The 27,800-nt window shown below is 33.5% G+C and overlaps 1 protein-coding gene across 5 annotated transcripts; it reads right to left on the reverse strand.

Moving 5' to 3' along the window:
- Window positions 1-1,400: 1,400 nt before the first annotated feature.
- Window positions 1,401-25,158, reverse strand: LOC131665473 (neprilysin-2-like). Of its 5 annotated transcripts, none has more exons than XM_058937363.1 (12): window positions 6,478-8,926; window positions 5,345-5,493; window positions 5,059-5,175; window positions 4,709-4,951; window positions 4,352-4,563; window positions 4,082-4,258; window positions 3,639-3,960; window positions 3,398-3,570; window positions 2,782-3,073; window positions 2,470-2,720; window positions 1,700-2,210; window positions 1,401-1,627 (listed from the first exon to the last, which is right to left on the reverse strand). In XM_058937363.1, exons 1-11 carry the CDS (start codon window positions 6,504-6,506, stop codon window positions 1,869-1,871), a joined length of 2,307 nt encoding a protein of 768 aa, XP_058793346.1. In that variant the 5' UTR covers window positions 6,507-8,926; the 3' UTR covers window positions 1,401-1,627; window positions 1,700-1,868. The 5 variants fall into 5 exon arrangements, with proteins under 5 accessions (XP_058793346.1, XP_058793348.1, XP_058793345.1 ...); XM_058937365.1 differs by adding an exon at window positions 6,102-6,304 and having other exon boundaries at window positions 1,401-2,210; XM_058937364.1 differs by lacking the exons at window positions 1,401-1,627; window positions 1,700-2,210; window positions 2,470-2,720; ... (6 more) ...; window positions 5,059-5,175; window positions 5,345-5,493 and adding exons at window positions 6,148-6,304; window positions 9,352-9,602; window positions 9,675-9,966; ... (6 more) ...; window positions 13,173-13,321; window positions 24,906-25,158 and having other exon boundaries at window positions 6,478-9,267.
- Between the last annotated feature and the right edge of the window lie 2,642 nt (window positions 25,159-27,800).

Consider the following 27,800-nt stretch of genomic DNA (forward strand, 5'->3'; position numbering starts at 1 on the left):
TTTTCACAATGAAGCGTTGATTGAAGAATCTGATTTTTCGTCGATTGAATAATGCTTCCGTGAGAATAATGACACAATAAAAATATAGTTCAACTTATTTATGCCTTTACCTACATCTACTTTTTTACTTCCTGCATGTTTGTAACAATGCTCAGACTCATTTGAAATCAATTTGTATACTTATTATGAACACGTCAATTCAGAAAAAGAAATCAAATAATTTGTTAAAACGATGTATGTGATTTCTCGGCTCCTGTCACGAAGCTTTGTAATTAGATTATCGTTCCTTTTACTTTATTTGTTTTATGAGTGTTTACTATTTCACAATTTGAGATGAAATTCTTAAAGTGTAGTTTTCTTATCACGGTGACTGTTTTCTTAAACTTTGCAAGAATGAAAAAAGTGTGCTCAAAGACTTTGTTTTAGAGCCTTTGAGTTATTAATTCTATAGAAATACATGCAGATTTCATAACAACCAGTAAATCACTTATTTTTGCATTTTAGTGGAACCTCCTCAGTGGGACAATGATAGTATTTCGTCTGTGTAAATATATCTAGTTAAGCATACGTCATTTTCTCTTAAGAACAACCTTGTACTATTTTAAAAAGCAATAAATTTGTTTTGCCAACATTGGGTAATTTTTCCTGTATTGTACTGGCTTGTCAGTTCTTGTATTGTCATGCTAGAGTCTACGAGCAAGCTTTTATTACTTTAGATTTTAATATGTGGAACTCGAAATCGCAAGTGTCAATGAAGCTATTACTAATTCAATAACTTTTAATCGTTTTTCAATCACAGTATCTGCTAAGTATGTTATCATAATCAGACTCAGAAATATATTTAGAATTATTAATGTAAAATTCCCAAGGAAAAATAAACCTCGCTAATAACATTAGAGTACTCATTCACAGTTTGTTTAAGATTGGCCCAACAAAACAATGCGATAAAGAAAATGTCTCACCTTGCTGTAAAAGCAATCTAAGCAAATTCGGCGCGGCTTATCGCGTTGCGCAACATCTCATGGTGTTATTCCGGCAACGGTAACTAACAGAGTGCAGTTTCAACTCGACAAACGCGACTATTGCATTGCATAGGTGGTTGGCCTGCGCGCGTCGGTCACTGCACTGTCTAAAGCCATTGAAACTAGAGTAGTTTTGGCGGGAGAACCATCTCCGACACGTGTAACAGCGATGTACTGCACTCGTATCTATGTGTGTCACTTCGTTGCATACTATTTGCTTTTATTCTTATTGAAATGAATTTAGGATATAGCTTGGATTTAGGGAAATTTTAGGGAACTTTTTTATTTTGTCATTGAAAGCTGTCGTAAGTTAGAATTGTCGAAAAATATTCTTTGGTACGAATTAGTAAATAACAGTGATCGTTTTTTTATGAGAAGATTGATAATATTTTATTGAAATTTTATATTTAAACACTACAGTTGTTCAACAAATATATATTTACTCAATCTTATAAAATACAAGGTAAGATATATAACTTATATCTATCTCATTCTCATTAGGAACTTTTTAATTAGTTTCTGAGCTATTGCAATTATTTTATCTACAAGCTATGGTCGATACAATACTACTTATCAATTATAAAAATAACTCCGGTTTGTACTATCTGTAATAATACGTCAATTATAAATATATCGAAATGAAAACAATGACTGACAATAAGCTTTATAATACTCACTATCATAAAATACGTGCGATTTATGCATCAACTAAGAACTAAAATTACTCCATGACAATGAGAATTATAAGCAAACTGATAATTCAAACTCTCGCATTATTAAAAATCTTAAATTGAACAACTGTCAACATGTAATAGCGATAAATTGTGGCCAGTGTTTGAGTTTCTATTACCAAACCGAACACTTTTTCTCTGGATTCATTCTTGAACCAACAGGACAGTTAAAATCCTTGGAAAACTCAGGCATATTTGACAATGGTCCTATTACCCGGAATTCGTTAGGACTATGCTCGCCGGTGGTGATATCCATCTTAAGGGATTGAGGTCGATATTTGCAGCACCATGTATTCGCTGTACTGATCCAGAACATTTGCTGAGGAGTAAATTCGAGACCTGGAAGCCGAGGTTCTTGCGGTCCATTGCGACGTTCCCACTCGTTGTAGGCGTAATAAGCCTGTTTAATGCCGCCGTTATCAGCGATATTTTCACCCTGCGTATTAATTCCGTTCAGCTACAAATAATAGATTAGTATTAAATTTTATTATCAATAACAAATATAAAAATCTATTTTAATATGGCTATTAATGGCATATTTTGAAATTTATGTGTCTCTAAAATGCAGATTCATCTTTTACTTTATGTAACTCACTAATGTAGATTCATAAAACATTGCTTCAATTTTAACTCTATCCAAATATTATATATTAAAGATCTGGCTCTAGAGATTTTTTGCTACTTATATATAATACAAACACAATAAAATGACTTACATTCATGTTAACTTCACGTGCAGTGTAATTAGAATATTGATCAATGATGCACTGTGCTTTTTCCAAATATTTTTGTTTGGTTTTAGCTTGCCACCAATCAACCAGATTACCATCCTTATTAAATTGTCTGCCTTCATCATCAAATCCGTGAGTGATTTCGTGACCCACAATAAAACCAATCGCGCCGTAGTTCATGTATTTTGGTCGTTCATTGTTGAAAAACACTCCTTGCAAGATACCAGCTGGGAATTCTGTTTGATAAAAAGTTTAATTTACATTTTCGAAGTAAATTTTTTTATTAATTATACGAACGGATACTGTTTTCGTTGAAAGAGTAGAAAGCATTGACCCATGTGGGTCTGCCATGCGCAATCCAGTCGCTTTTGTTAACAGGTTTCTTTAGTTGACTGAATGTATAATCATCGCCATATATCGTCAAATTTAAGCGACTCTGAAGATAATTATTAGGGCTGATTTCCAGTTTTTTATACAGTTCTTCGACTTTTTTACTATCTAGTAGTTCAATTGGATAGGCGATATGCTCTTCCATCGAAGTAGCTTTGTCCAGGGCAGCTTTTCTTGTTTTATCGTCCATCCAATCAATCTTCAAAATATCCACATGTAGTTAATAAAAATAAGATTCTATACAACTTTAAAAAATACATTTATAAGAAAATTATCAATCTTCGATTTTTACACGAATTGATGTGTCAATTTTTTTCCAATTTGCAATTTAACATAAATATTGATAATAAGTTTAGTGCATGATTGTTAATTATGTAAAATAGACTGTCATTACAGTAGAATCTTTTAGACTTGAATATATTAGTTACATGTGATTTAATATTTGTTAGTTATTTTGGGAAACTTAGATAAAGAACTTTAATTACCTTTCATATTAAATGAGAAAGTAAAGAAAAATACTGACCATATTTAAAATTTTCTTGAATTCCTGTCTAATTCCAGCTATCATTTCAATAGCCGCTTTTTTAGATTCTTCATCAAAATATTTTTTTACGTAAGCTGCTCCTATTGCTTTTGAAAAGCTTTTTCTTATTAATTTTACGCACTCTTTCCATCTTGATCCTCGCTCAGTTCTTCCTGTGAAGCAAATTCATAGACCCATGTTTCCTTTATAGTATTATATTTTATAAAACTTTTGAACCCACCACTAACAACAGTGTAGTAAGCCAACTGTCTTTTCCGTATTTCATCGGTCAAATAACCTACAGAATTCACGACTACCCTCCATAAAATGTAGTTTGCTTGCACTCGTTTTGGTGTCTGTTGAAGAAGGCGTTCTAAATTACTAATGTACGATGGAGCATAAATAATTACGACTTCATCTTCATCCACAAGTGCACTCGGCGACAAGATATTATTGATGTAATCTAACCATGGGATACTAGGATATTTTTCATGTAGTTGACGAATGGTCATTGGATTGTACAGATCCGTTACATTTCGTCGCTTTTCGCTTGGAACAGAAATCTATGTTGACAACCAAATTCGCAATTAACATAAATTAATTATTCATGGCATTGATTATTACACGATTAAGAGACTATATTCAACCCAAATAAAGTTACCCAATACCAAAATGTAAACTAACGTTAGCAAGTTTTATTTCCAACTCTAAAGATTCTTTGAGCTGTTCGCGCGATTCTTCTCCATCTGCACCAAGAATTACTGCAAGATCAACCATGTAATCATAATATGCACGAACAATCTCGTTTTCCAATCCTTGCAATAAATATTTTTGAGAAAGGCCCAAAGAAGCTTGATCCAGCTTGATTAAAAATAAGGTTGTACAAATCAAAACCATATCAGAGTAGTTTTTATCGAAATAAAAAATAATAAAGCAATATATTTAGTAGCTTACATAAACTACCCGCTTAGTGTTATTCTTTTGATCGACATCAATGTCGAAGCTGATAAACAAATCTATAGAATAACCATATCTTCGATTCTTGTAAATGGATGCTTTCCAATCAAAATCAGTGTCATTCCACTTATCACCCATTAGAACCGGCCAGCCACCCAACTCCTTTAGTATTTTATGAAGGGGGTTTAATCCTTGTTCTTCTATTAATTCTAAAATCGGAATAAATTCAATTATAGTCACTGTGCACGAATAAAAATCAGGCATAATTTTTTTGTCATCAAAATATATTAAATTACTGAAGCAGTTAAAATTACTGAAAGATTTATTGATATAAATTTTGTAATAAATACATACTTTGATTCATGCATGTCTCATATAGAATTTTCGCAAGTCTAAGGGACCTTGTATTGTTAAAGTTTTCTTCTTCAATAATATTTCTAAGTTGTGTTTGCAACTTGTTACTAACTATTCCAAAAGTATCAACTTCCTCCTGGTCATCGGGAATAATTGTATTTTTCAGAAAATTACCACAAGCAAAATGGTAGAAGTCGTCGCATGGCTTCACAGTCGGATCCATATTATCGAGAATTGATGAAGCTTGCAATATGATTAGTTGAATGTACACATATTCAATGTTTTCATTAATGTTTTGATGCTAGGTATATTTTTTTGTACAACGTTAGTTTTCAACTACAAATGTTTACCTGTATGTATGCATTCTGCAGAGGAGCAGACGTCACCAACTGGTGGTTTTTCGATAATTGATGGCTCTTCCTTGGGTATCGCCGTAGTACTCGGAGTTGTTACTGGATATATTAATCCTAAATTGAATTAGAAATTTTATGAAAGTGTAGAATACATGCAAATAACTTTTACATTTAAAAATTTGTCAAAATAAACGTTAATTTTATTTATAATGTCATGAAATTGTATTATGTATACTTGTGAAAATTGAAAAACTGAAATATTACTTTATATGTGAAAATTTACCCATTGTTAGAGTTGTATGGTAGTCTTTGGTAGTGGATGCCATTATTAAAATGCCAATAACAAGTACAGTAGAGACTAAAATCGCGCATGTAGCAAAAATAGTTAGTCGACGTTCGAGAGACGTACGCTTCTTCCACCATGTTACATCTCTAAATTGAAAATATTTTTGTCATATTATAAGCTTTGTCTTTCATAAAAATATATTTCAACATGCAGACAAATTAATTTGGATGTAAGTTTGACCTTGTTTAGATAAACATTGATAATGATAATGAGCATTAAACACGTTATCAAAGTGTAGGCGGAGGTAATTTGGAGCATGAATTTAACGTGATTGGGCTATTGTAATATATAATTTAGTATGAGTTTTGTGAAAACTTTCTGGTTTTATGAACCGCGATATCTCGATATTTTATCTCGATTCAATGATTTACATAATATACAAAATGTGAGGCATTACTTTCATAGTAAAAATGCATCCTCTGTATTATTATTCTGATCGTGATATTACAAATCAACAAGAAAATAGATATAAAATTTCACGAAGCACTATCCCCACTATATTTTTAAATATTTAACAACGAGTATTTTAAAAAGCAATAAAATTAGGTTAGAACGATTGGTAAATAATATATTATCATAGCCGTTCTTATTCGTCGCAATGTTCATATAATTGAAATTTAGTAAAACACATTCAAAAGATGAAATGTGCATGTACTATTGATAAAGTAAGTGGTCTTATTCAATGTAGTCTAACATAAGTGATTCCATTTAATACGGTGGGTTTCCAATTGACGCAGCGGAGTTATAGTACTGACACATTCATAAATTCCAACTTATTTTTATAAATTTTCGGATACATGTCGATAATATCTATTAAAAACAATAAATCTCCCTTAAATCTTCTTAAACTTTATTTTAAGATCGAATCACAACATATTATAACTATTATAAACTGAACTACTGAAACATGAATAATATAACGTGAGACAAATAAGTTTAATATTTTTCCGCATTTAAAAGTTACATTGTAATTTAATGCTAATTTAATTATAAATAATAACATAAAATGTGAAAAAATTAAGAAATCGTTACAGTAATAAACTTAATATTATGTGAATAAAAAAACTGACCTTATAGAAGTTTCCATTTTATCCACCATCTTTACTATTTTATGTTACACTTTACAGTATTGGAATTTTGAAATGTTTAAAGTAGAACAAATTCTTTTTATAACAGTATGTACTAGTGGTATAAAAAATAAATCATTATAAAAATGTTTTTTTTTTTTCGTTATTTAATATTACGTGCTAAGGTTTGTAATTAAATGTATAGCAAATGAAAATAAATTTTGGGACACTTCACTATTATATTATTGATTTTTAAATAAATAATATTTTACTACAGTACTTCGTCAGCGATGTACCGAACACAGAAAAAAATTGTTTACTTGATCAGATGTTGAGAATGTAAACTTGTTAAACGATATTATTGAACCATTGTCAAATAATCCTCATAGAACAGTAGAATCACATCACAAACTAACAGGGTAATAACTTGATCGACTGTACACGTCATGTTTTTGTCGTTTTATCGTCGCGCCCGAGTCCGACGCAAGACTGAGTGGCAGCAAGCAGATCACTTCGAATTTAAAACTCCAACACAGTAGTAAGTGCTGCATGCGATTTACCTTTTAGCAACGGCGCGTGCTTGCGTACTCCACCGATGTTTTTGTGCAAGCTGACTCTGATAGTACAAACTGAAGAAAAACAAGTTAAAAACGTATGCGGAAAAATATAACATTTCAATAAAAGAAAACATTGCTAAATTGTGTGGTAAGAAAAAAGTATAAAATTACGTTTTTTTCTGGTATGTCTTTAATATTAAAATGTCACCATCAACAAATATATCATACTTGATTGAAATTCTTATTCATTTATAAAAGCAATAATAGAAAAAGAAATCGTAAAATAATACATTGTTCACTATTAGCTATAAGCAATGCTCATCTCGTAACATCGCTTATAAATACAAATCGTACGTGTAATTTGCTCTCTATATGGCGTGATAAGAAAACGATGGAATGTAAAGCAATAATCGAAAGAAAATAGTTTGTCATAATGTAAACAACGTCCTAAAACTACGAATACGATTAATACTAAAGAACGATGCCTAAGTACTTTGTGACGATTAGTAAATTGTGTAAATGTTAGTTGTATGTTCAGCCAAGCCTAACATTTAATAATCTTTAATAGTAAACGTTTAATATTGTACAACAAAGTGATTAATTTTTCTGCTCTTTTTTCAATTGGTACATCAAATAATAGTTGGTTTCAATGAAATTATATATATCCTTAAAGCTTAAAATATTCGAAAATGCAATTTGAAAAAAAAGGAACAATAATATAATATATGAAAATATGAAACAGTTGATAATCTCATATTAATGACTTCTTAATGATATATCACGTCTGCCTAATTGTGCGAATTCATTTGTTATTATATAAAAAGTTCATTCGCACGAGAGTTTAAACTAATATATCTTACAATTATAATTGAAACGTCAATTGTTGACCTTGAATATTCAACAGTTCAATTTCTTTTTTCTACTTGAATATACGGTAACGATCATTTATCTTTTAATATATTTATATCATTGATAAAAATGCAGTATATAATACTACTTATCCTAAAATGCTGAGATATTTTTACAATCCTCTTCTGAAATATGTTCCCTATCACAAAATTTGACGTGTCGAAGAGTAAAAGAGGCCAGAATGGTTTGTTGACATAAAATAATGAGTTTATAGGCGCCTTGTGCCTGCTGTAAATATAATTATGACAGTATGCAAGAGTATAAAGTATACCTATTTAGGAAAAATCAATCGAACATTCATAATGTTCGACAAACAACAATTTTTTTTCAAAAATTTTCATTGCAAACGTTGCCATTCTCCAATTTTTTTTTTAATTTCAACGACACATCTCTGTTACTTATTTATATATATTCTGTTCTTCCATCATTTGATAAGTTTTTCTTTGTTATATTAAAATGTATAATTTTATACATGTACGTTCAGAAACAGTTACCATTTCATTATTTCAAAATTTCGATCCGTATAATTGCAATTATTGCCTAAACAAATTTTAATCCTAGTCAAATCGCAGTAAATTTTGATAAATGCTAAAAGGCACTTCCAGCTTCATTATAACAGAGACCTTTTAGCATTCATTTTATTCAACTTTCCAATTGTTCGGTCAATGTTGTTGTAAAAACGTAATTTCCATTATTTTAAGCCACAACAAACATTACTTACTTTCGGAATAATTTTACCTAGATACTAGTTTTTTGCTTCGTAATGGTAAAATATCATTTTACTAAACTATATCTCTCTGACAAAAAACACTAATCAGAGATACTTCGCCACACATAACTTCAGAGTACAGTTGAGTCTTTCAAATTGAAATAGATTTTTAGCAATAACATTGCAATCAAAATGTAAATCCACCAAGACAACGTGTTGAACAGAAGAAATATTAGTTCACAGTGCTCATTTTGAAAAAAAAAAATTGTCGCTCGATTCCTACCAAACGGAGCACTTCTTTTCGGGATTCATCCTCGAGCCGATAGGACATTTAAAGTCTTTGGCGAATTCGGGCATATTTGACAGTGGTCCTATAACGCGGAACTCTCCTGGGCTATGTACACCAGTTGTAATACGTAATTTCAAAGTTTCAGGTCGGTACTTGCTGCACCATGTATTAGCTGCACTAATCCAGAACATCTGTTGTGGACTGAACTTAAGACCTGGAAGTCTGGGCTCTTTGCCATTGCGACGTTCCCACTCATTGTAGGCATAGTAGGCTTCTTTGATACCACCGTTGTCGGCTATATTTTCACCTTGAGTATTGATGCCGTTCAGCTAGAAGATAAAATGTGAAAAATGAATTTTCTAATTGTTTACGAGAACAAATGTTTAAACTGTAAGTTAGCAATCGCAACTTACATTAAGACCAACTTCGTGAGCTGTGTAATTCGCATACTGATCGATGATACATTGTGCTCTTTTCAGATAGTTTTCTTTGGTACTAGGTTGCCACCACTCAACGAGATTACCGGCCTTGTCGAATTGTCTACCTTGATCGTCAAATCCATGTGTGATTTCATGACCCATCACAAAACCGATCGCACCGTAGTTCATATATCTTGGCCTGTCTTTACTGAAGAAAGCACCTTGTAAGATTCCAGCCGGAAATTCTGTCGAAAATATTTGTAAAATCAGTTACTTTTGATGCAATTGTTGAAAAATAAAATAATTTTTGCACTAACGAATACTGTTTTCAATAGACGAGTAGAATGCATTAACAATCGCAGGTCTACCATGAGTAACCCAGTCACTTTTGTTGACGGGTTTCCTGAGTTTGTCAAAGGAGTATTCGTTATTAAAGAGTGTCAAGTTCAAAATGCTCTGAAGATAGTTGCCGGGACTAATGTCCAATTTTGCATAAAGCTCTTCCAGTTTTTTGTCGTCCAAGAGTTCATCTGGGTAAGCAATGTGTGTGCTCATCGATTCAGCTTTGTCCAAAGCGGCTTTTCTTGTTGTCTCATCCATCCAGTCAACCTGCAAATATGGAAAGATATGAATAATTTGCAAGTATGTTTAATTGTTTCAAGTTTTTAAGTGCAAATGTTTATCAACGATTGCAAAAAAAAGACTAAATCATTAAATAGGAAGTTCTACGCTATGAAATAATCAGTTACATGTAGCTAAATATTTGCCTAGTTATTCTTTACGGAAAGATTGGAGAACTTCTTTATGCCAAAGCCATTGAGAACCAACCTTTTGTAAAATTTTCATAAACTCCTGTCGAATTTCAGAAACCATTTCGACGGCATTCTTCTTTGCGTCTTCATTAAAATATTTCCTAACATAGTTGGCACCAATAGCTATCGAAAAACTGCCCGATGTTATGTCCACACATTCTTTCCATCTTGGCTCACGTTCGGTCCTTCCTGTAGACGAAAAATTTCATGCATATTATAGTATAAATCTATGTTTATTATTGCTATCATTTTTTTCTACAGATATATCTTTCGAAAAGTGATGCGAAGAGAGTAAAGGAATGAATTGTCAATCAGGAGTAAACAAAAACACTGATCTTAGTTACGTGTTATTTTGTTTCTAGAACCTAATTTAATTTTTTTCTTTAATCTTAAATTTTTGCTGTTATTTTTAAACTTATTTGGAAAACGTACAAAGTATAAATTATTAAACTGGTTTTGAATAAAAAAAATTAAATGCTTCTAAAATTATTTCAATTCAATCATTTTCACTAACTTTTATGTCAAACGATAATTTTGTATGACATAATATAACTATCTTGTACTATAGCCAGTCTCGCCATACGCAGGGTGTTACTACTTGACTAGTTTCAGGCTACTGGTATTATTTAATCGACGGTTACCGTAATAGTTACTGCAATTTATCAACTTTCTCTAACATAATGGGTTGAAATTCTTATCTGCCTCTTTTTTTCCCTCGAAGCTGGTGGTAACAAGAATTGCATCATTTCTCTTCTAACCGCGAATCACATCAGTGAATGACAAGGCATGACGTCTTCGTGATTATCAAATACCGAACGATCGATTACTCGCAATTTTTCTATTATCTTCTTCAGTTAAATTCATAACAATCAACTTACCGCTGACAACGGTCGAATAAAGCAGCTGCCTCTTACGGACTTCTTCAGTAAGGTAGCTTACGGATCTAGCAGCGGCTCTCCACATAACGTAATTTGCTTGGACTCTTTTAGGTGTTTGTTCGAGAAGACGTTCGAGATCAGTTATATAGCTTGGTACGTTAATGATCACCATTTCATCTTCAGTGACGGTTGCACTAGGGGTAAGAATTGTGTTAAAGTACTCCATCCATGGGATTGTTGTGAATTTCTGCTGAAGCTCGCGGACTGACATCAGGTTGTACAGCGCAGTAGCGTTACGACGCTTCTCGCTTGGAAGAGAAATCTGTGGTAAATAAATTATTGGAATGAAAAACACCGCTCATAAAATACAAAATATAGTAACGTGAAATAAAAAAAGTTCTTCGCTCGAATGTTACGCAATAAATAATTATTACGTAAATTATACTTTATACTAACGTTTGCAAGTTTCATCTCAAATTCGAGAGAGTCTTTCAGTTCTTGACGAGCTTCCTCTTTATGAGCACCCAGTATTACAGCTAAATCGACCATATAGTCATAATATGCTTTAACAATTTCGTTCTTTAATCCCTTTGTCAAATATTCACGAGACAGACCCAATGAAGCTTGATCCAGCTGAAAAGAAGAAATAAGATTTTTTTTGTCATTAAAGAAAAATTTCTATCAGCGACAGACTTTCTTAAAATTTATATTACAAACCGTTTTTATGTAATGTAACACTTACATCAAGAACACGTTTCGTGCTATTTTTCAAATCCACGCCGATACTGAAGTCAATGAATAAATCAATTGAGTAACCATATTTTCGGTTCTTGTAAACGGATTCCTTCCAATTAAAATCACCGTCGTTCCACTTATCACCCATTAAAACCGGCCAACCACCAAGTTCCTTCAAGATTTTATGGAGAGGATCTAATCCTTGCTCCTCAATAAGACCTATAGTTCAAAATTTTATGTTACTAATACATAAAAATTTATCAATTTAGAATCAACAATTACATAAAAATATTTATTCACTCTTATTCATGCAAGTCTGGTAGAGTATCTTAGCAAGTTTAATAGGCCTTGGATCACTCGCTTTACTTTCTTCTTCTATGCTCGCTCTGAGCTGTTTCTGCAATTTGTCGCTAATGATGCTAAAAGTATTGACGCTTGTCTTGTCATCGGGAATGATCGTGTTTTTCATGAAAGTACCACAAGCGAAATTGTAGAAGTCATCACATGGCTCAACACTTGTATCCATACTTTCCAGAACTGACGATGCTTGAATTAAATGAAAATATTAATTAATTGATATTCTTATAAACTTTTAATAAAATACATTCCGAGGAATAAACAAACATATACCAGTGTGAATGCATCCAGGTGTCAAGCAAATATCAGAGTCACTCAATTTCTCGACAATTTGAGGGCCTTTCTTGGAAGGTGGTGAGCCACTTAGAGCTTCCGCTGTGGATGGTAGCATTTCCGCATTAGCTTGAGCAGCTATAAGCGTTCCGAGCCGATGCAGTGGATATTTGTGGAATGGCAATGCGTATACGTGCGGTGATTGTGGATTGTACAGTTAAAGCAGGTTGAATGACACATTCAGAGTTAAAAAAAAGCAAACGTTAGATTTTTTCAATGATCGTTATAAGTCAATATATCGTGATATTTTATTGAAAATTAAGATTATACCGATATTAATCAAAACGGTTGATTGCATTTTATTGTCTACTTGCTGTCATTAGTTATTTACTTTTGATCAATTTGTTACGGATGCCTTGTTTATAATATCTAAGCAGTTTAATTTTCAAAGTAACGATAATGAAAGATAAGATTTGATTCACACTAATTGAATATGCTACATTTGATTCTACTAGAATTCATCGGACTTAATTCTACTCTTATAATACATTGTTTTATGTTAAAAATTTAATCTGTTGATCGTTTTAAACAATTCATCCAATGATCGTTCTATCAAACTCTCTGAGCAAAAAGTAATCGGAAGAGCTATTTTTACGATCAGTATGAAAATACATATATCAGATCTGACACAGACGGCATGCATATGACATCAAAAAGCATCAGCGTGGCTTTTTGAGCTTTAATAGAAAAAGGAACTTACCATTTGGTAAGGATGATTGACAACTCTCGGAATTGGATGCTACGACTCCGAGACCGATGGCCAATGCTAGGGCAATCAAGAATGCGCATACGGCCATAATTGTCAATCCACGTTCTAAAGCCGTGCGTCTTTTCCACCATGTTGGATTTCTATTAACAAAAAAAATTTATAATCGAATTAATGTCAATTATATACAGTCATATAAGTAGCTATTGAAATACATTAATGTTGAATAAACATTCAACGAAAAATGAAATCATAGAGCTTAGTAGTGCAAAATCGATCGCGGCTCACTTATTGACCATCACTTATTGCGAGTATATAACTCATTGTCAACACTGAACTATGTCACAAAACTATTAACTACCTTAGCTTTTTCATCGCGTAAAAATATTTATTGAAGCTCATTCATTCCTCCGAAATTGATACTCGTATGGACCATGTGACAGGTGCCAATCGATCTGGATAATAATGTGCGTCGGATCTACAATAGTTAACGTTCAGAAAAAGACTTATTATTTACTAAATATTTGAACTACTACGTTATACGCCGCAGATGCTGCTCTTTTACATATGGCCTTTGTTGTTTTTGAAAAGCGTTAAGGATAATTGACACGATTTTATAAAAACTTATTGATAAATTCAGTGAAAAAATTTTTTAAACTTATGGAATTCACGATAAGAAAAGGATTTGCTTCTGTTTAAATATTAGCTTCGCATAACTAAAATAATTTTAGTTAGATAGTATTAAATATTGAGTTGAATCGGTTTGTTAGTTTTGAAAAAATTCATTTATTGAGATTTAATAAATCTATTTATAATTTTGAATAAATTGTTGTCGTTTCTGAAAAACCATTATTTCAATTCAAAACCAAAATTGATCGAGACAATAGCATTTTTAATTTGAAAAAAAATATTTTTTTTAATCGACAAAATTTATTCTATATTATAAAAAGATTGTTTGAATCTAAATAATAGTATTTTTTATGATACGATCAGCTTGAATTAAAAAAATTTTTCTCTCAGCTTAGCGATTAAAGAACATAAGACTGCAACAATTAGAACAAATCGAAGAGAGTAAGCTTTTGTTGCGCGACACAGGGCTCACCAAATGACTAATTCTGACGTTAGGACAGATATTGACAAACGTACAGCGTGTTCAATGAAGCGATATGAATTGTTACATAATGACGCCGCATAATTGGCGTTTACTTTTTTGCTGTATACAGCGCTTACTTTCATTTCAAGGCACTCACAGTATTGTTTTGACTCGGTGTCGATTCACTAGTTGGTAATTGGGAAATTCACTTTGTCGCTTTACGCACTGTTGTTCGATTGATTGATACGGTGATAGTAATCTATTCGTGCAACCGGAACTATTATAAGTTTCGTTTACTTTTGAGAATGAAAAATGTGAACGTAATGAGAATTATATAATGAGATAAGTTTCTTCTCTTCAGAATCACACATTCGCTCTAGTGATGTATAACGGTCGAAAGTCACTTCAACACTTCATTATTTACACTCTACAATTCACTACTAATCAACTTGATTAGTTTCAACGACATATTTAACTATTCTCAACATACAGCTAAATTGCAATTTCAACGACACGAGTCATCGTAGACGATTCGCCCCATTTGTTCTTGTAGACAAACCGCGGACACTCCCATATCCAGTCGCACCTATAAATATACGTGCAGCTAAAATTTCTTGTCTATCGCGATTTCTCACGTGATAAAAAGCACCCAGCTCGTGAGCGAATATAACCAGGTCATCGACGTGATCGAGTCAAATTCGTAAAAAAGTCAAATTCAATTAGACCTCGCGAGAGTTGTATGCGAATCGATGAAAGGAATTTCGCTTGGTACGGTTCTTACAACTCATACTTCACCGATTGTTTGTGGTGCGCAGATTTATTGAGTGTTGTTCGAGCAATGAATTCTAATCTATACTAATGAATGAACTGATCAACATGATGTGTTAGAATTTACAAACTTTCTCCACCTGATACACGACTAGTTCTTACATTATAACGGAAATTTATTGAAATTTAGAGAGTTTCTAACAAGGATCATATACCTTCATATCCTAATTAGAAATAAGTTAAAATTGACTTTTTTCATATAAGTCAAAAGGAAAATAATTTTCAATCTTCGTATTTCGTAAGTATAAGCATGAAATTCTGATTCACAAGTATTTCCTAATTCAAATGGAAAAAGAAGGATTTAACTTTACAATTAAATTTCTATTTCTCATACAAAATGAATAATCTGTTCCTCATTGTAGAAAAAAAACACTCAGTATTTTCTAGAGGATATAAAATGCCGTATCTAATTCTATCGTCACGGGAGAAAATGAGGCAGGACTGCTGTCATATAAACTCCGTCAAAACGTTCTCGTTCTCGGCGCCGCGTAGAGACGATCTTTGACTTTCTAATGTGCGGTACGCACCTCTCTCTCTCTCTCTTTCTCAACAGACTTGTCCGCCTGTCTCAAGGCAATGACATGTAGCAAAGGTTGCTTGCTTCGAACGTGGAATCGTTTAAGGAAAATTGCAATGAACGAGATTTTCGAAAGTAATGATATAACAATTTTTTTCAGTAATTCGTTGAATTAAATTTGGAAAAATAATACTATGTCATTTGTATATGAAAATAGAATCTATCTCGTTGTGAATGTCAGATTTACAAGTTGCATATATATTTCTAAAAAAATACAACTGAAATTACTTTTCATTGTTCCAGAACTGATCAAACACTACAATTATAGTGGTAACTATGTAAGGGCATTGTGTTTTTGATATACAAAATGCATTCATACAACTTTTATAGTAGAATAAGAGAGAATTACACATTTTGAACTTTGTCAGCAACCGGAGAAACAAGTCCATTACAAAACAAAAGGACAAATGATTTAGCCGACTGAAAAGTGACTTTAACGGAAGTCACATGCATTTCTAGCGAAATACTCCGATTTTTAACTGTTATATTGACACTCAAAGACAAATATTTTTAAAAGCGTTCGCTTCGAAACGTTCACTTGAGCTCTTTTCTCTATGCGCTCGTAAGCTGATTGTTCGTACTTGAACAACGTGTAGCGTTGCACACTAACGGAAAAATCGCATTGTTGGATCGTAGCCAGGATTCGTGTTACGGTTTTATCGACAAATCGTCCTGGTTCAAAGGGGGAAACAGTTTCTAGCTATCAGGTTAGCCAAACATTCAATCTGGGCCATCGTGACAAAAAAACTGGGAAAAGTATGCTTTCTGCGTTCTATTCAATTCGATTTACGTGTTGAACAATAAAAGATGAGGACAAAAGCTATGTGCCGTTTGTTTTACTGTGGAATCTTACTTTTTGCAAAATGACAAAATAAAACTATAGTGACATAGTAATCGTAAGTTCAAGAACATGATATGAGTTTTGATCTTTATTATACGAATGATGAGAACTGTGACCGTAGTTTTATTACTGTCGTGTTGTACGTTGCATTCTAATTGCATGTAATGGATGGATGAATGTAGCTGACCTTTCAGTAATTCGTATTTTTTAAATATTTATTCTACTTTCTACTCTTTGTTCTTTACATTACTTGATGTCTTGAAAAAACACGGAGATTTTTATTTCATTGCTTTCTTGAAGCAACGCAAAACTTGTATGATATTCATGAATGAATATCACACCAGTGGAAAACTCGATTTAATATAAAGGAATAATTTCATTTTTGAACGAGATCAATCTTCGCGCTATGTTCTGCGTAAGCACGTTTCACAAAAATCAATTAATTTAAACAATAGACGATCGAGTAGAGAATTATCGCACAGTGTTGTGTAAGATATCATAGCTACACAGAACTCTCTCCGACAAGAAAGTTTTAATTATAAAAAATTACTTTTTTCCTCTTTTACTCACTCATATAACGTGCACAATCGTCTAGACAAACTTCAATTTAATATTCCGTCCGTCCGAGACGCCCATTATCATGATAACATCGATGAATCATCCCTTTACAACGAAAGTGAGCCAAGATTATAATTAATTCAACAAGTATCCTCGCAGGCGCATTCTTAATAGCTTTATCTTATTGACGATAATGAAAGAAAAACTATTTGAATACGATCACAGTGAAATTTAGTCATCGTATTTGCCAGAATAAAACGCTCATGCTTAGTATGTCTTCCGCGCCTACCCGATTGTTCATCGCGAGGATTCGTGATTTATCTGCGCGTGGGTTGCGAATTCTTTCCTTATTTCTGCGAATCAAGCCGCTTCTTTGCCGACAATTGGCACTATATAGGTACGACAATGATTGAAGTGCATGTGTGCGTGCCTTGAAAGATTGAGACGAAATAACTGACCTTCAACGTCGGCAGGTGATGTAAATTTTCTCTGGGAAATGTCTCGTTTTCTGCAAGTCTTCGCTCTTAGCTCGTGAGCACGAGTACGTTGATTAGGCAACATTCGTTGCGTGGATTTTTGATGATTAATCTCTCGCATTTGTAAATTTGAACGATTTTATGGTGCTTGCCAATGAAGAAATTAATTATAAAGTATAGCATTCGATTGAGAACCTATCTTCACAAGCTATAAATTCCAACTACAAGCAACAATTAAAAAAATATACATTGCCGTAACAACAGCATTGCCGCTAGAACTCTTTCCTTAGGAAATAGTACACTCCCAATTTCCACTTCCCCTGATTATTTTCTTCTCAGCGTAATAACTGAATATTCACGGCAAGCAGTTACAATCGCGATTATTCTCATGGACGATCTCGTGCTTTATTCTCGTAGCGATCGCGAGACAAGCTCGATTTGTTGATTCCGCTTCCGAGAGTCATAGTCGGAATGTATAATTGGCCGGAAGCTCGGACGATCGACGTTCAATAACCCTGCTATATGGCTAACCTAGTTCGCGCAAAACAATATGATATTGCCATCATTATTTTACATTTTTGTCGTCGCGAACGTGTCAATTCTATGCGTAGGCGCAGATGTCGATGAAATTAGTGTCGTTCTCGAAGGCTTTGATTTTCAAATTAATTACTGCGGATGCTCTAGTTACTTTCTGTATCATTCAATGCTCGTTGAGTGATTGTTAAACAATTTCGTACAGCAGATGATGAAACTTCTTCATGAGTTAACACACAAAATTTGTCGGAACCGTAAAATAGTCCCATTCACAAGTAGCACGCGTGATGAAAAACTTCCTATTTTTTAATGAAATATAATTGTATTGCTGACATTAATTAACTCTTATAATAAGATGGATTATAGTAAAACGGGTAATAAACGAAGGAGCACAGCTCATATATTCTTATGGTTCATCAACGTAATCGGCAACTTTATTGCCTATAAAATAAAAGTGCGCATGAATTTTTAATTCAGTCCGAGTAGGTATTGAGAAGATGCATTGGGATTTCCTCGGCCCAGCTGCAGCGCACAACGTTAGCTTCATTGTTGTACCGAGAGACGAAGGCTTAAAATGCTATCATTAATTAAACACTAACCTACTTATCCTCCAACTCTATATTTTCCTGAGAATAGATAATGCATCCAATAAAATATAACAGGATGAAATTTATTCTGCTCACGTGAACAACACTTTCCAAAAAAAGAAAGTAGTAAGCACGATCACTGCCTCCTTGAGTAGCGCGCGAAATTGAGCAATCGGACGAATCTTCGTAAACTTATTCGTCACGAAGGAGAAAAAGCAAACAACTCTTAATGTTGCAACAATTAAAGAGTGTATGCGAAGGAAGTGCGATGACTTCGAATGTTTGAATTTTGTTTATAAAATGTTTTGTCGATTTTCACGAAAACACGGGAAAGCACCGCGAGAAACAGTGTATCGGCCTTCTTTTACTTATATTTACGTGATTTCGCTGCGGCGAATATCCACTCTGCGGCTTGTATACGCTATGAGAATTTCAAGATGACTGGATGTCCGAAATATTAATGTCATTGTTCTAATATTTTTTTACGTAATGTTTTATATGTCTCGTAGAGTATATGTAAAATGAATTCATGTCGATCTTAGAATTCGTAAAACTAAAAATAATTTCCAACAAATTAGAAAATTATGATGATATAATTTTTTAAATTATATGAAAAAAAGTATATCAAATCACAAAATATCATAGACACATGTTTCGCAAGTAACGATATAATACTCAATAGGCGTTAATTGTCGCATAGAAATGCTCTGACGGTAAATCAATTCAGATCTACTAATGAATCGTCGCAGCCAGTCGCGGCATCGTCGCGGAAAATCTGATAAAGCCATCGAGAAGATGATGATGATCGCGTGTAGCGGAAACCTGTTGGCGTGAGTATGTATGTGCATGCGGCTGACCCGCATCAGCAATTGGCTTTTCGTGCTTCCTCTCAATTTTCGAGGCCGCTCGCACATAATGCACTTTAGGCGCTCGATTAACGTACGCCAAGCGTGTGATTTGAGTGTCGCGTGCCGTCATCATGCGACATCTTTTTTGTTTTTTTGAGTAAATATCTGTACCGTTGGTGTTGAGGTTAGTTGAGCAAAAGATTATACACTGCGGAATTGTATGGTAACGGGCAATGATTTATTTTGTTATATAAATTAGTCATTATTTTTAGGTTAAACATTGGATGTAATCATTCATTTAGATATTATATTTCAAGCGGTTCAGTTTATCGTTTATACTTAGGAAGGGTTCTTGTATTATTGTTTGTTGGATAAAGTTTATTAAATAAACACTGGCTTGAAAGGATCCAAAGGGGAAAGACTATTTTGACTATTCACAAAGGTTCATAAGTAATAAACAATGCTTAATAAAGAAAATGAATCAAACATTAATAACGTTCCACCTATTCAATCAAGAATAAAATAATAAATTGAACTGATAAGTCATGTTTCGTTTATTTTATTTATTAAAGAATTTATTCTATCACAAGCATATCAGAATTTATTATTACACCATTACGTCAACCGTTAACAAAGACATAGTTGTATCGATATTTTTTATATTTAATACAAAATTCATTGTCAGAATTGTCTTCTTAAAATTGATACGTCACGATGACTGCATACTTTGTTATTCGTTATGTACCGAAGTCCAATTATTACGAAAACGGAAGAAATATCTTTTGTAGATCAACAAATCGTCTGCATATTAGCATAATAATTTTACAACCTCACATATACAAACATAAAATCGATTAAGCAGGAGAGGAAAAAAGAAACTTAAGATAATTTAAGCTATATTTGATCAGTATAACCCATTTCATCCGAGAAATCCAATAAAGTACCGAAGAAAAAAAGATTCTGAATGGATCGTATGATTACATACAAACAAGTTTCTCTCTCTCTCTCTCTCTCTCTCTCTCTCTCTCTCTCTCTCTCTCTCTCTCTCTCTCTCTCTCTCTCTCTCTCTTTCACGTGCAATGACCGCCAAAAAATTCGAAGCGCCCCTTTCTCGCAGCACCGTTATTAATACGAATCGCATTATGTATGTGTCTTACGTGATGCGCTAGCGGTAAATTGTCTCCTTCATTTTTCGGTCGTTCCATTTGACCGGTTCAACCTAACCTTCGCGTCCAGACCATTCGCGGTTGACCTATATATTTTTTTTGGCTCGAGACATTTGTTGTGGTGCTTCTCGGACATGAGATTGTTTACGCTCGGTACATTCTTTTTTTCCTTTCTGTTCAATTGCAAAGATTATCGACACAGATATAATTGCTTCTTTCTCTATGTCAACACTAACGGAATGGCAGCATTTTGTGTTCGATCACGTTTCGATTCGCTATTATGACATGCAATCATAAGTATCACGGAACGTACATGCGAACAATAAAATGAATCAATTTCACTGCGGCGCATATTAGAATTTTCCAGACAATTCAAAAACAATCTTGTGCTCGCGTAAAAGCTCGCGATTTTACTCGTGAGACTTCTTATTGCAAACGCAACCTTGACGGAAAAATACGAATGTGTAAAGCTTATTGACTTGACTACGTATCGAAGGGTTATATATTTGCAGTCCACAATAGCGGAGAAATTTATCGTTATATGCAACAAAAGATTTCGCGCTTGTGCAATCGACCCTGACATGAAGCCTATGTATTCATGTGATTTTTCACGCTTGTACCGTAATAGTTTTTCTCACTCAATCACGGCGTATCCTGTCGTAGAATGAGAGAAGAATTTGCTATTTAATTATATGTCTCGACTGTATTTTTGAGACCGTTAACTTTCTGTAAAATCGATGAAGATACGAAAATGATGATTTACACCAAAATATTTTCTTTTCTGCATGGCTTGATCAAAAGCAACAATCGGCAAGCGTACGCGGCGTAATTTTCTTTAATATAAGCCACGCAAAAGCACCACCACACATAAAGCGAGAAGTAGGTACTAAGACTCCCTTTATTGGCCAACTGCACCAACCGTCTTACTACGTTTATTACGCTACTTGCACCGTCAACAACGGTTTCATTAATAATTGCGGACCACAACAATACGACTTCAACTTTTATGGTGCCTTTTGTTTAAAGTTCCCATAGACAATACTTGATCTTATTAAGAAAAACATTGTCTTTCTTCATTCAAGTTTGTCTTTGAATGTATTAGACGACTAATTAATGGATTGAGTTGATATTTTACTTATTCCCTTTGATGCAATGATATGTGATATAATTATTTTATAAATAATTATATCAACAAACAATTTTTTAAATATGACACTTTTATTTATATGCTATGGATACTTACTTGAATGATATATCAAAGTAAATAGTAATTATTTTTATTGGAAACGAGACGTGCATAATGATAAGCAATAGCTTGTACATTTTTAATCTTTATTTTTAACAAGCGTAGAAATTTTTAAAAAATGTTAAGCTATTTATAGCTTTTTTCTTGTGTAAAGAAAAAATCACAGGAGAGTAACAACTTTTGTATTATCGTAAATAACGTGAATTCATTTTGAAAGTTGGCGCAAACGACGTTTCTCTTGTAAAAAATTTACGAGCGAACAGATAATTCCTAAAAACGGAGGCGGAATCAACGTAAATTTCGGTAGTCAGGTAACTGCCATCTCAAACCCTTTGTTTAAAAAATGACTTTTCATCACTTGGCCGACCATACCGTTAGAGGAGCCGAAAATCAAGCCTTTCACCTGTCACACGTGTATACTTGTAAAAACCAAATAATTTACGAGCTGCCACTATGACAATAATTCGGTCTTTCCGTGTTCCGCGTAAAATGGGCAATCATGAGCGATTTGAGAATATAGTACGCAATGATAGACACCTCGCACAGCTTTAATGAGCCAACAAGGGTATGTAATGTAGATTGACGTTAACGTAAATGGAAAATTTTCGTCAGTTCCTGGATGTGCAGGATATTATTATTATTATAAAAGAGTTAATAGAGATGTAACGTGCATTAGTTGCGATTACTAAGATGACTTCATATTCAACATTTAATGTTTTTAATTGAAACTTCAGATCAAATCAGCATTTACGTTTGTAATCATATTTATTTTTTAAATTCCATACTAATTTTCCAGTGATTAGGATGATGATTGTCATTCAAGTTATTCAATCTGTTGTACTTTTTTTTTGTTCAAATAAGCAACTATTTTAATTACCTATATGCGTAGTATAATTATTAGACCATACAGAAAAAATCTCAGAGCTGCTACTAATGTAAATTAAAAGAATGGTTTAATCAAAGTTTTTTTTGTTAATAGCATGATAAAAAAATAAACATCATCTTATTTTCGAAATATCAAAAACACTGGTATTTTTATTCATACCTGTAAACCTAAATAAATTCTGGATATCAATGGAATGTCTTTGTCTAGTTGGTCTTAAGATTTTAGTTAAATTCGTCAATTATTAATGCAAATAAACTGATTGATTTGTTGAAAAATTAGAAACTAAGAAACAAAAGATGTTTTTTTTTTAATTTAAAATACATTCAAGCAATGAGGTGTAAAATACTGGCTGAATAAACATTTTACTCACGCCTACGAGCTAAATAGTTTAACACTGACTGTCTATACTTGTGTGTACTTTCAGCGCTACCACAGATCGTGCGATTGGAGTAATCCAAATTTAGAGAATATTTTCAAGATAAAAAGGTAACTTCTGTTTCGGAGTATCAACGCTTTTACACGAAATTTATACGCGAACATTAGAGTCACACGCAACTTTCCTCACGGGATCTCGCCTTGATTATCTCATCTCGGAAAAATTTCTGCTAGGATACAACATTCATAAACATAGCGTTAATTTTCGCACCTTGAACGGTTCACGTAACGTTTTTAAACAGCCGTCATTCCTGTGGTTTTATCGCGTAGTTATTTGGCTCTTATCGAATTATTTGCAAATGACTCGTAAATCGTCGAGCGATTTGTTATGTGACCCTTTTATATATTATATAGGAGTGTACAATCATTACTCAACAAATTGAGAATAATTAACTGTATCTGTTATCGCAGAGGCATCCGATGTGCATGAGTTCGATTCATTTATAGCAAAAAGTCTTCCCACGACAGAGAACCGAGCTTCGATGTACGGTTAGTTTATAGACAACGTAAGGCCAAATTCTCTTGATGGGTGTGCGAAGCCCATTGTTGCAGCCGCGCGGACTCGATTCGGGCGTGCACAGGTGCATTTTTTCCGCGCGCCAGAACTGAATGCTGAGAGCGCGCCAGATGTATCGCTGTTGCGAAAGGGGTCGATATCCGAACCATGTGAATCGCTGGTTTTTTTTTTCGTTTTGCTTTCATTTATTGAAGTTACTGGAGGATTTTTTTTTATTCAAATAAACTTTACAGAAATTTTTCCATAGAAATATCGTTTTAAAAAAAAGGATATTTGCTTTTGGATTATAGTATATTACTCTCGCAAAAAGATATGTTAAAAACGAAAAATAAAACGCTCTCAGCTAATCGTTACTCGGAAAATTTTCGTTGTTGTGCAACAGAATAATACGCGGCTAGCGGATTCGTGACAAAACAAAATGCGGAAAATTGGCTATTGAGCAGGACAACATTGTCTCTAAGGATCACATTTGAGATAAATTGTCATAAAACTCAAGTAAAACTTTTAATCCGAGATTTATAATTATTATACTTTCATAGAAGAAATTTCAAGAAATTTTAAATTTTAATTGTGATTTGAAAGTGGTAAAGTCAATAAAAAAATATAGTGTATCATTTCATGGTGATCCATTATTACATTTATCGAATGTAATAAAATCAAACAAGTATTAAGAATAAAGTATAATCTAATTGCAGACTTCCGACAGTAACTAATCCTATCAATAAAATAGATTTATTGAGTATACACATTTTTTATTATTAAATAATACTGTTCTCAACGTTACAAAGTGTGTTTTTAATTCGTGCACCGCAACAGTTAACATTTTCATGTATACGCTTTTCTTAACTCACCGTTTTTAACGAGCGCATGGAAGCAAATGTAACGCACTTCAAATTTAAGAATGTTCTGAAACCATAATTATGGGAATTTGAAGTGAAAACATTAATCAAATTTGACACCAAATAAAAGTACTAAAATAATCAGTAAAGTTCGAAAGAAGATTAAAACTCGAGTGATCTTTTCAAACTTGAATAGTTCGCAGAGAATGCGTGCACGAAGCGCAAATGAATCCCAATTCCACGACAAAAATCAAAGAGGGAATGTCGAAACCGAAAAAAAAATATACATAACTCACTTGATAACAGTTTGCTTCATGCTGCTCGTCATCGTGTTGGCTTATACACGAGAGATGTCTTCGATAATAAGTAAATAAATACCCGTCCTTTACGTCGCACTCAGCACATAGCACACAGAGATTCTTCTCCTTTTTGCCGTGTTTGTGTTTTAATGTATAAGAGAACTGAAAAAAAAAATGCGGGAAAAACAACAAGCCCCGCGAGTCGTACAATCACGAGACTGAAAAGCACACTGAACTCTCTCGGTCGGTCGCCCGGATACTCGAAACGGACTGGAGGAGCGCGCTTGGCTCGGCTCGCATTTAAACTGACTCTCCCTCTCCTCTCACTTGGGCGCCGTGGCTCTTTCTCCAGGCGCCCCGTCACCCAAACGTCTAGCCGCTCCAAAGGGGGTGCGGATGTGCACTCTCAACTTCGAAGCAGGTGTTAAACGCGTCACGTTTGTTTTTCAAAAAGATACGTTTCGCCTATTTCTATCTCACGCGGACACGCCTAGTGTCTATAACTTGTTTTGTAGGGATTTTTTCTCATCTTCTTAGACTGTGAGAATTTTCGAATTTCTAAAGCACGTAAGCTGAATTTTTTTTTTAAATTAATTAATGACAACTATAAATATTTGTTGAAATAATTTCAACCTGTCGTGGAAGTACATATCGCAAATATTGAGGATCAACACTACATCAGTGGGGTTTAAAAACGTGTCGTAAAGCTGCAGATATCTTATCGATGACCATGGTTTTTTAAAGAAAAGATTCAAAGTATACATCGTGTTATCTCGGAAGATATAATTATTGTTTGATGGAATAATGTTTGTTTGTAATTTCTAAAACGATTCAAAAATAATTTTCGTTTGATCAGAATGAACAGTGTAAAATTAAAGAATTTAATAATTAATAAAGAATTTTATAATTAAGAATTTAATAATAACAATAATAATAATAATAATAATAATAATAAACCATTAATTTTTCATGACCAATCACGATGGTAGTCGAGCTTTAATGTTCAAATTCACGCTAGTAATCACCTCAAAAAAAGCCCGTTTTCGCTAATTATCTTCAGTTATCTTCATCTGTCACGGCATCTTCCGCAAAAGAAATACCATTCATCCGAAATTAAAAAAAAACAACAAAGTGTGTCACCGTGATCAACGACAAAAGAAACAAATATACGAACAACCGCAAAGATTTATCCGCGAGAGCCTTCAAATGAAATTCTCTGCGCGTAGCGCGTATCAGCCTTCAGACGCGCAAAGGACACCCGCAACAAATTATCCTTCGTACAAACGATTTCTCTTATTGGGCGCAAAAACCGACTTTCGCGAGTGAATACACAGTGGACGATTACTACATCTCGCGTGGCGTCGCCTTCGGAATATGCAAAGTATGGGATTAGATAGGTGCAAGATTCTCGGTGCAGCTGCTACCCTTTGTTTTGTGTCGAGGCATTGATGGTGGAGTCACTGAGAGATGGAAATTGTGGTGATTTTGTTAAGTGGTGAAAAGAAATGTCCGGCGTTGTTTGAGCGAGAATGTTCCAAAAGAAGCTTTTTTTTCAACTATCTTAATTTACTATAATTTAGCGCGAATGCTAAATTTTATTAATTTAAATTTTACATAATAAAAAATAATGGTTGCTATAGAAAAAATTTCTCAAATTTACTGCAAGACAAGAAATTTTGTTCTTAGATTATAACTATTTTATATTTTTGAAGTTAAAACAATGTTAAAAAATTATGACAATTTTCTTTTCAAAATTTAGCAAATTTAAGAAGAATATTACTAGTAAATTTGATGTTCAATGATTTTAATAAAGTGTAATTTAAAAGAAGTTGAAAATATTAATCAATCTAAGATTTCAGTGGAAATTTTTCGCCATCCCAAGTTCATCATACGTCTAAGATAAATCGATATAGACATTATGCTGCCCAGACTGAAATTAAAGAGCCGGCGTTAAGCAATATAACTGACCACGTCGGCGCCTATCTGTACAGGGGCACTAACCTAAGGTTATTTAATACGTCACTTATGGGAGGATGTTGATTTAGTAAAAATAAGTCAAATGATAAATGCTGGGTATGTAAATATTTGTCAATGCTAGAGTTCATTAGATACATAAAATAAACGAAGTCGTGCAAAAGAAGCAAAGTACGTACGATCGTAATGGACAGGGAAAGCTCATTAACCTCTGTTCTAAGAGACTCGTGCCTTTTATGTTTAATAGTTTTCGTGTGTTTGATTCAGGAAAACAACTACATCTGCTAATAGACTCGAACAATAACAGTTACTGATGACTTATGACCATGACTTGCTACGCGTGCGGTGACAATTTCAATGTCAAAACTTTCGTCTAAAAGTACCACTTTCACTACTTTTCTTCATTATATATTTTTCGACGCTAAAATTTTGCGAGTACATATTTTGTTTGAGAAAGAAAAATAAAAAAAAAACTTGCTAAAACATTTATCTTGTCTTCAAGAGAAAGTACGCAGTTGCAATAAAAAAGACATTCACAGTTATAAAAAAAAATGCATTTCGAGCAAGAATATTTTACTCTGTTAAGACGAGATATTTTGTTTGATAAAAAAGACAAACTGTGTAGACGATGAGAATTTCGCATGCAAATTGACCGTTCGCAAAATCGCGGAAGCACCCGGATGCGGAACTGACGAGACGATGAAAATCGCTATTGAGCAACCGCAACGCGAAACACAAACAATAAAGCACGCGCAGAGCGTACGTGTTCGAATCGATGCGCGTCGTTAAGGACTTTTGCGCGGACCCCGCGTGATCGTCGCCCGCCAACTGTATTGCATTTTAATTATGATTTACTTGACGCACGCGAGACAGCATTGAACTTGTCATGCTTAAAGGAAGACTTATGTCGACAGAGAT

This window comes from Phymastichus coffea, unplaced genomic scaffold (assembly GCF_024137745.1).
Source record: "Phymastichus coffea isolate CEN01 unplaced genomic scaffold, Cenicafe_Pcof_1.1 PCOF00052, whole genome shotgun sequence".
Lineage (NCBI taxonomy): Eukaryota > Metazoa > Arthropoda > Insecta > Hymenoptera > Eulophidae > Phymastichus > Phymastichus coffea.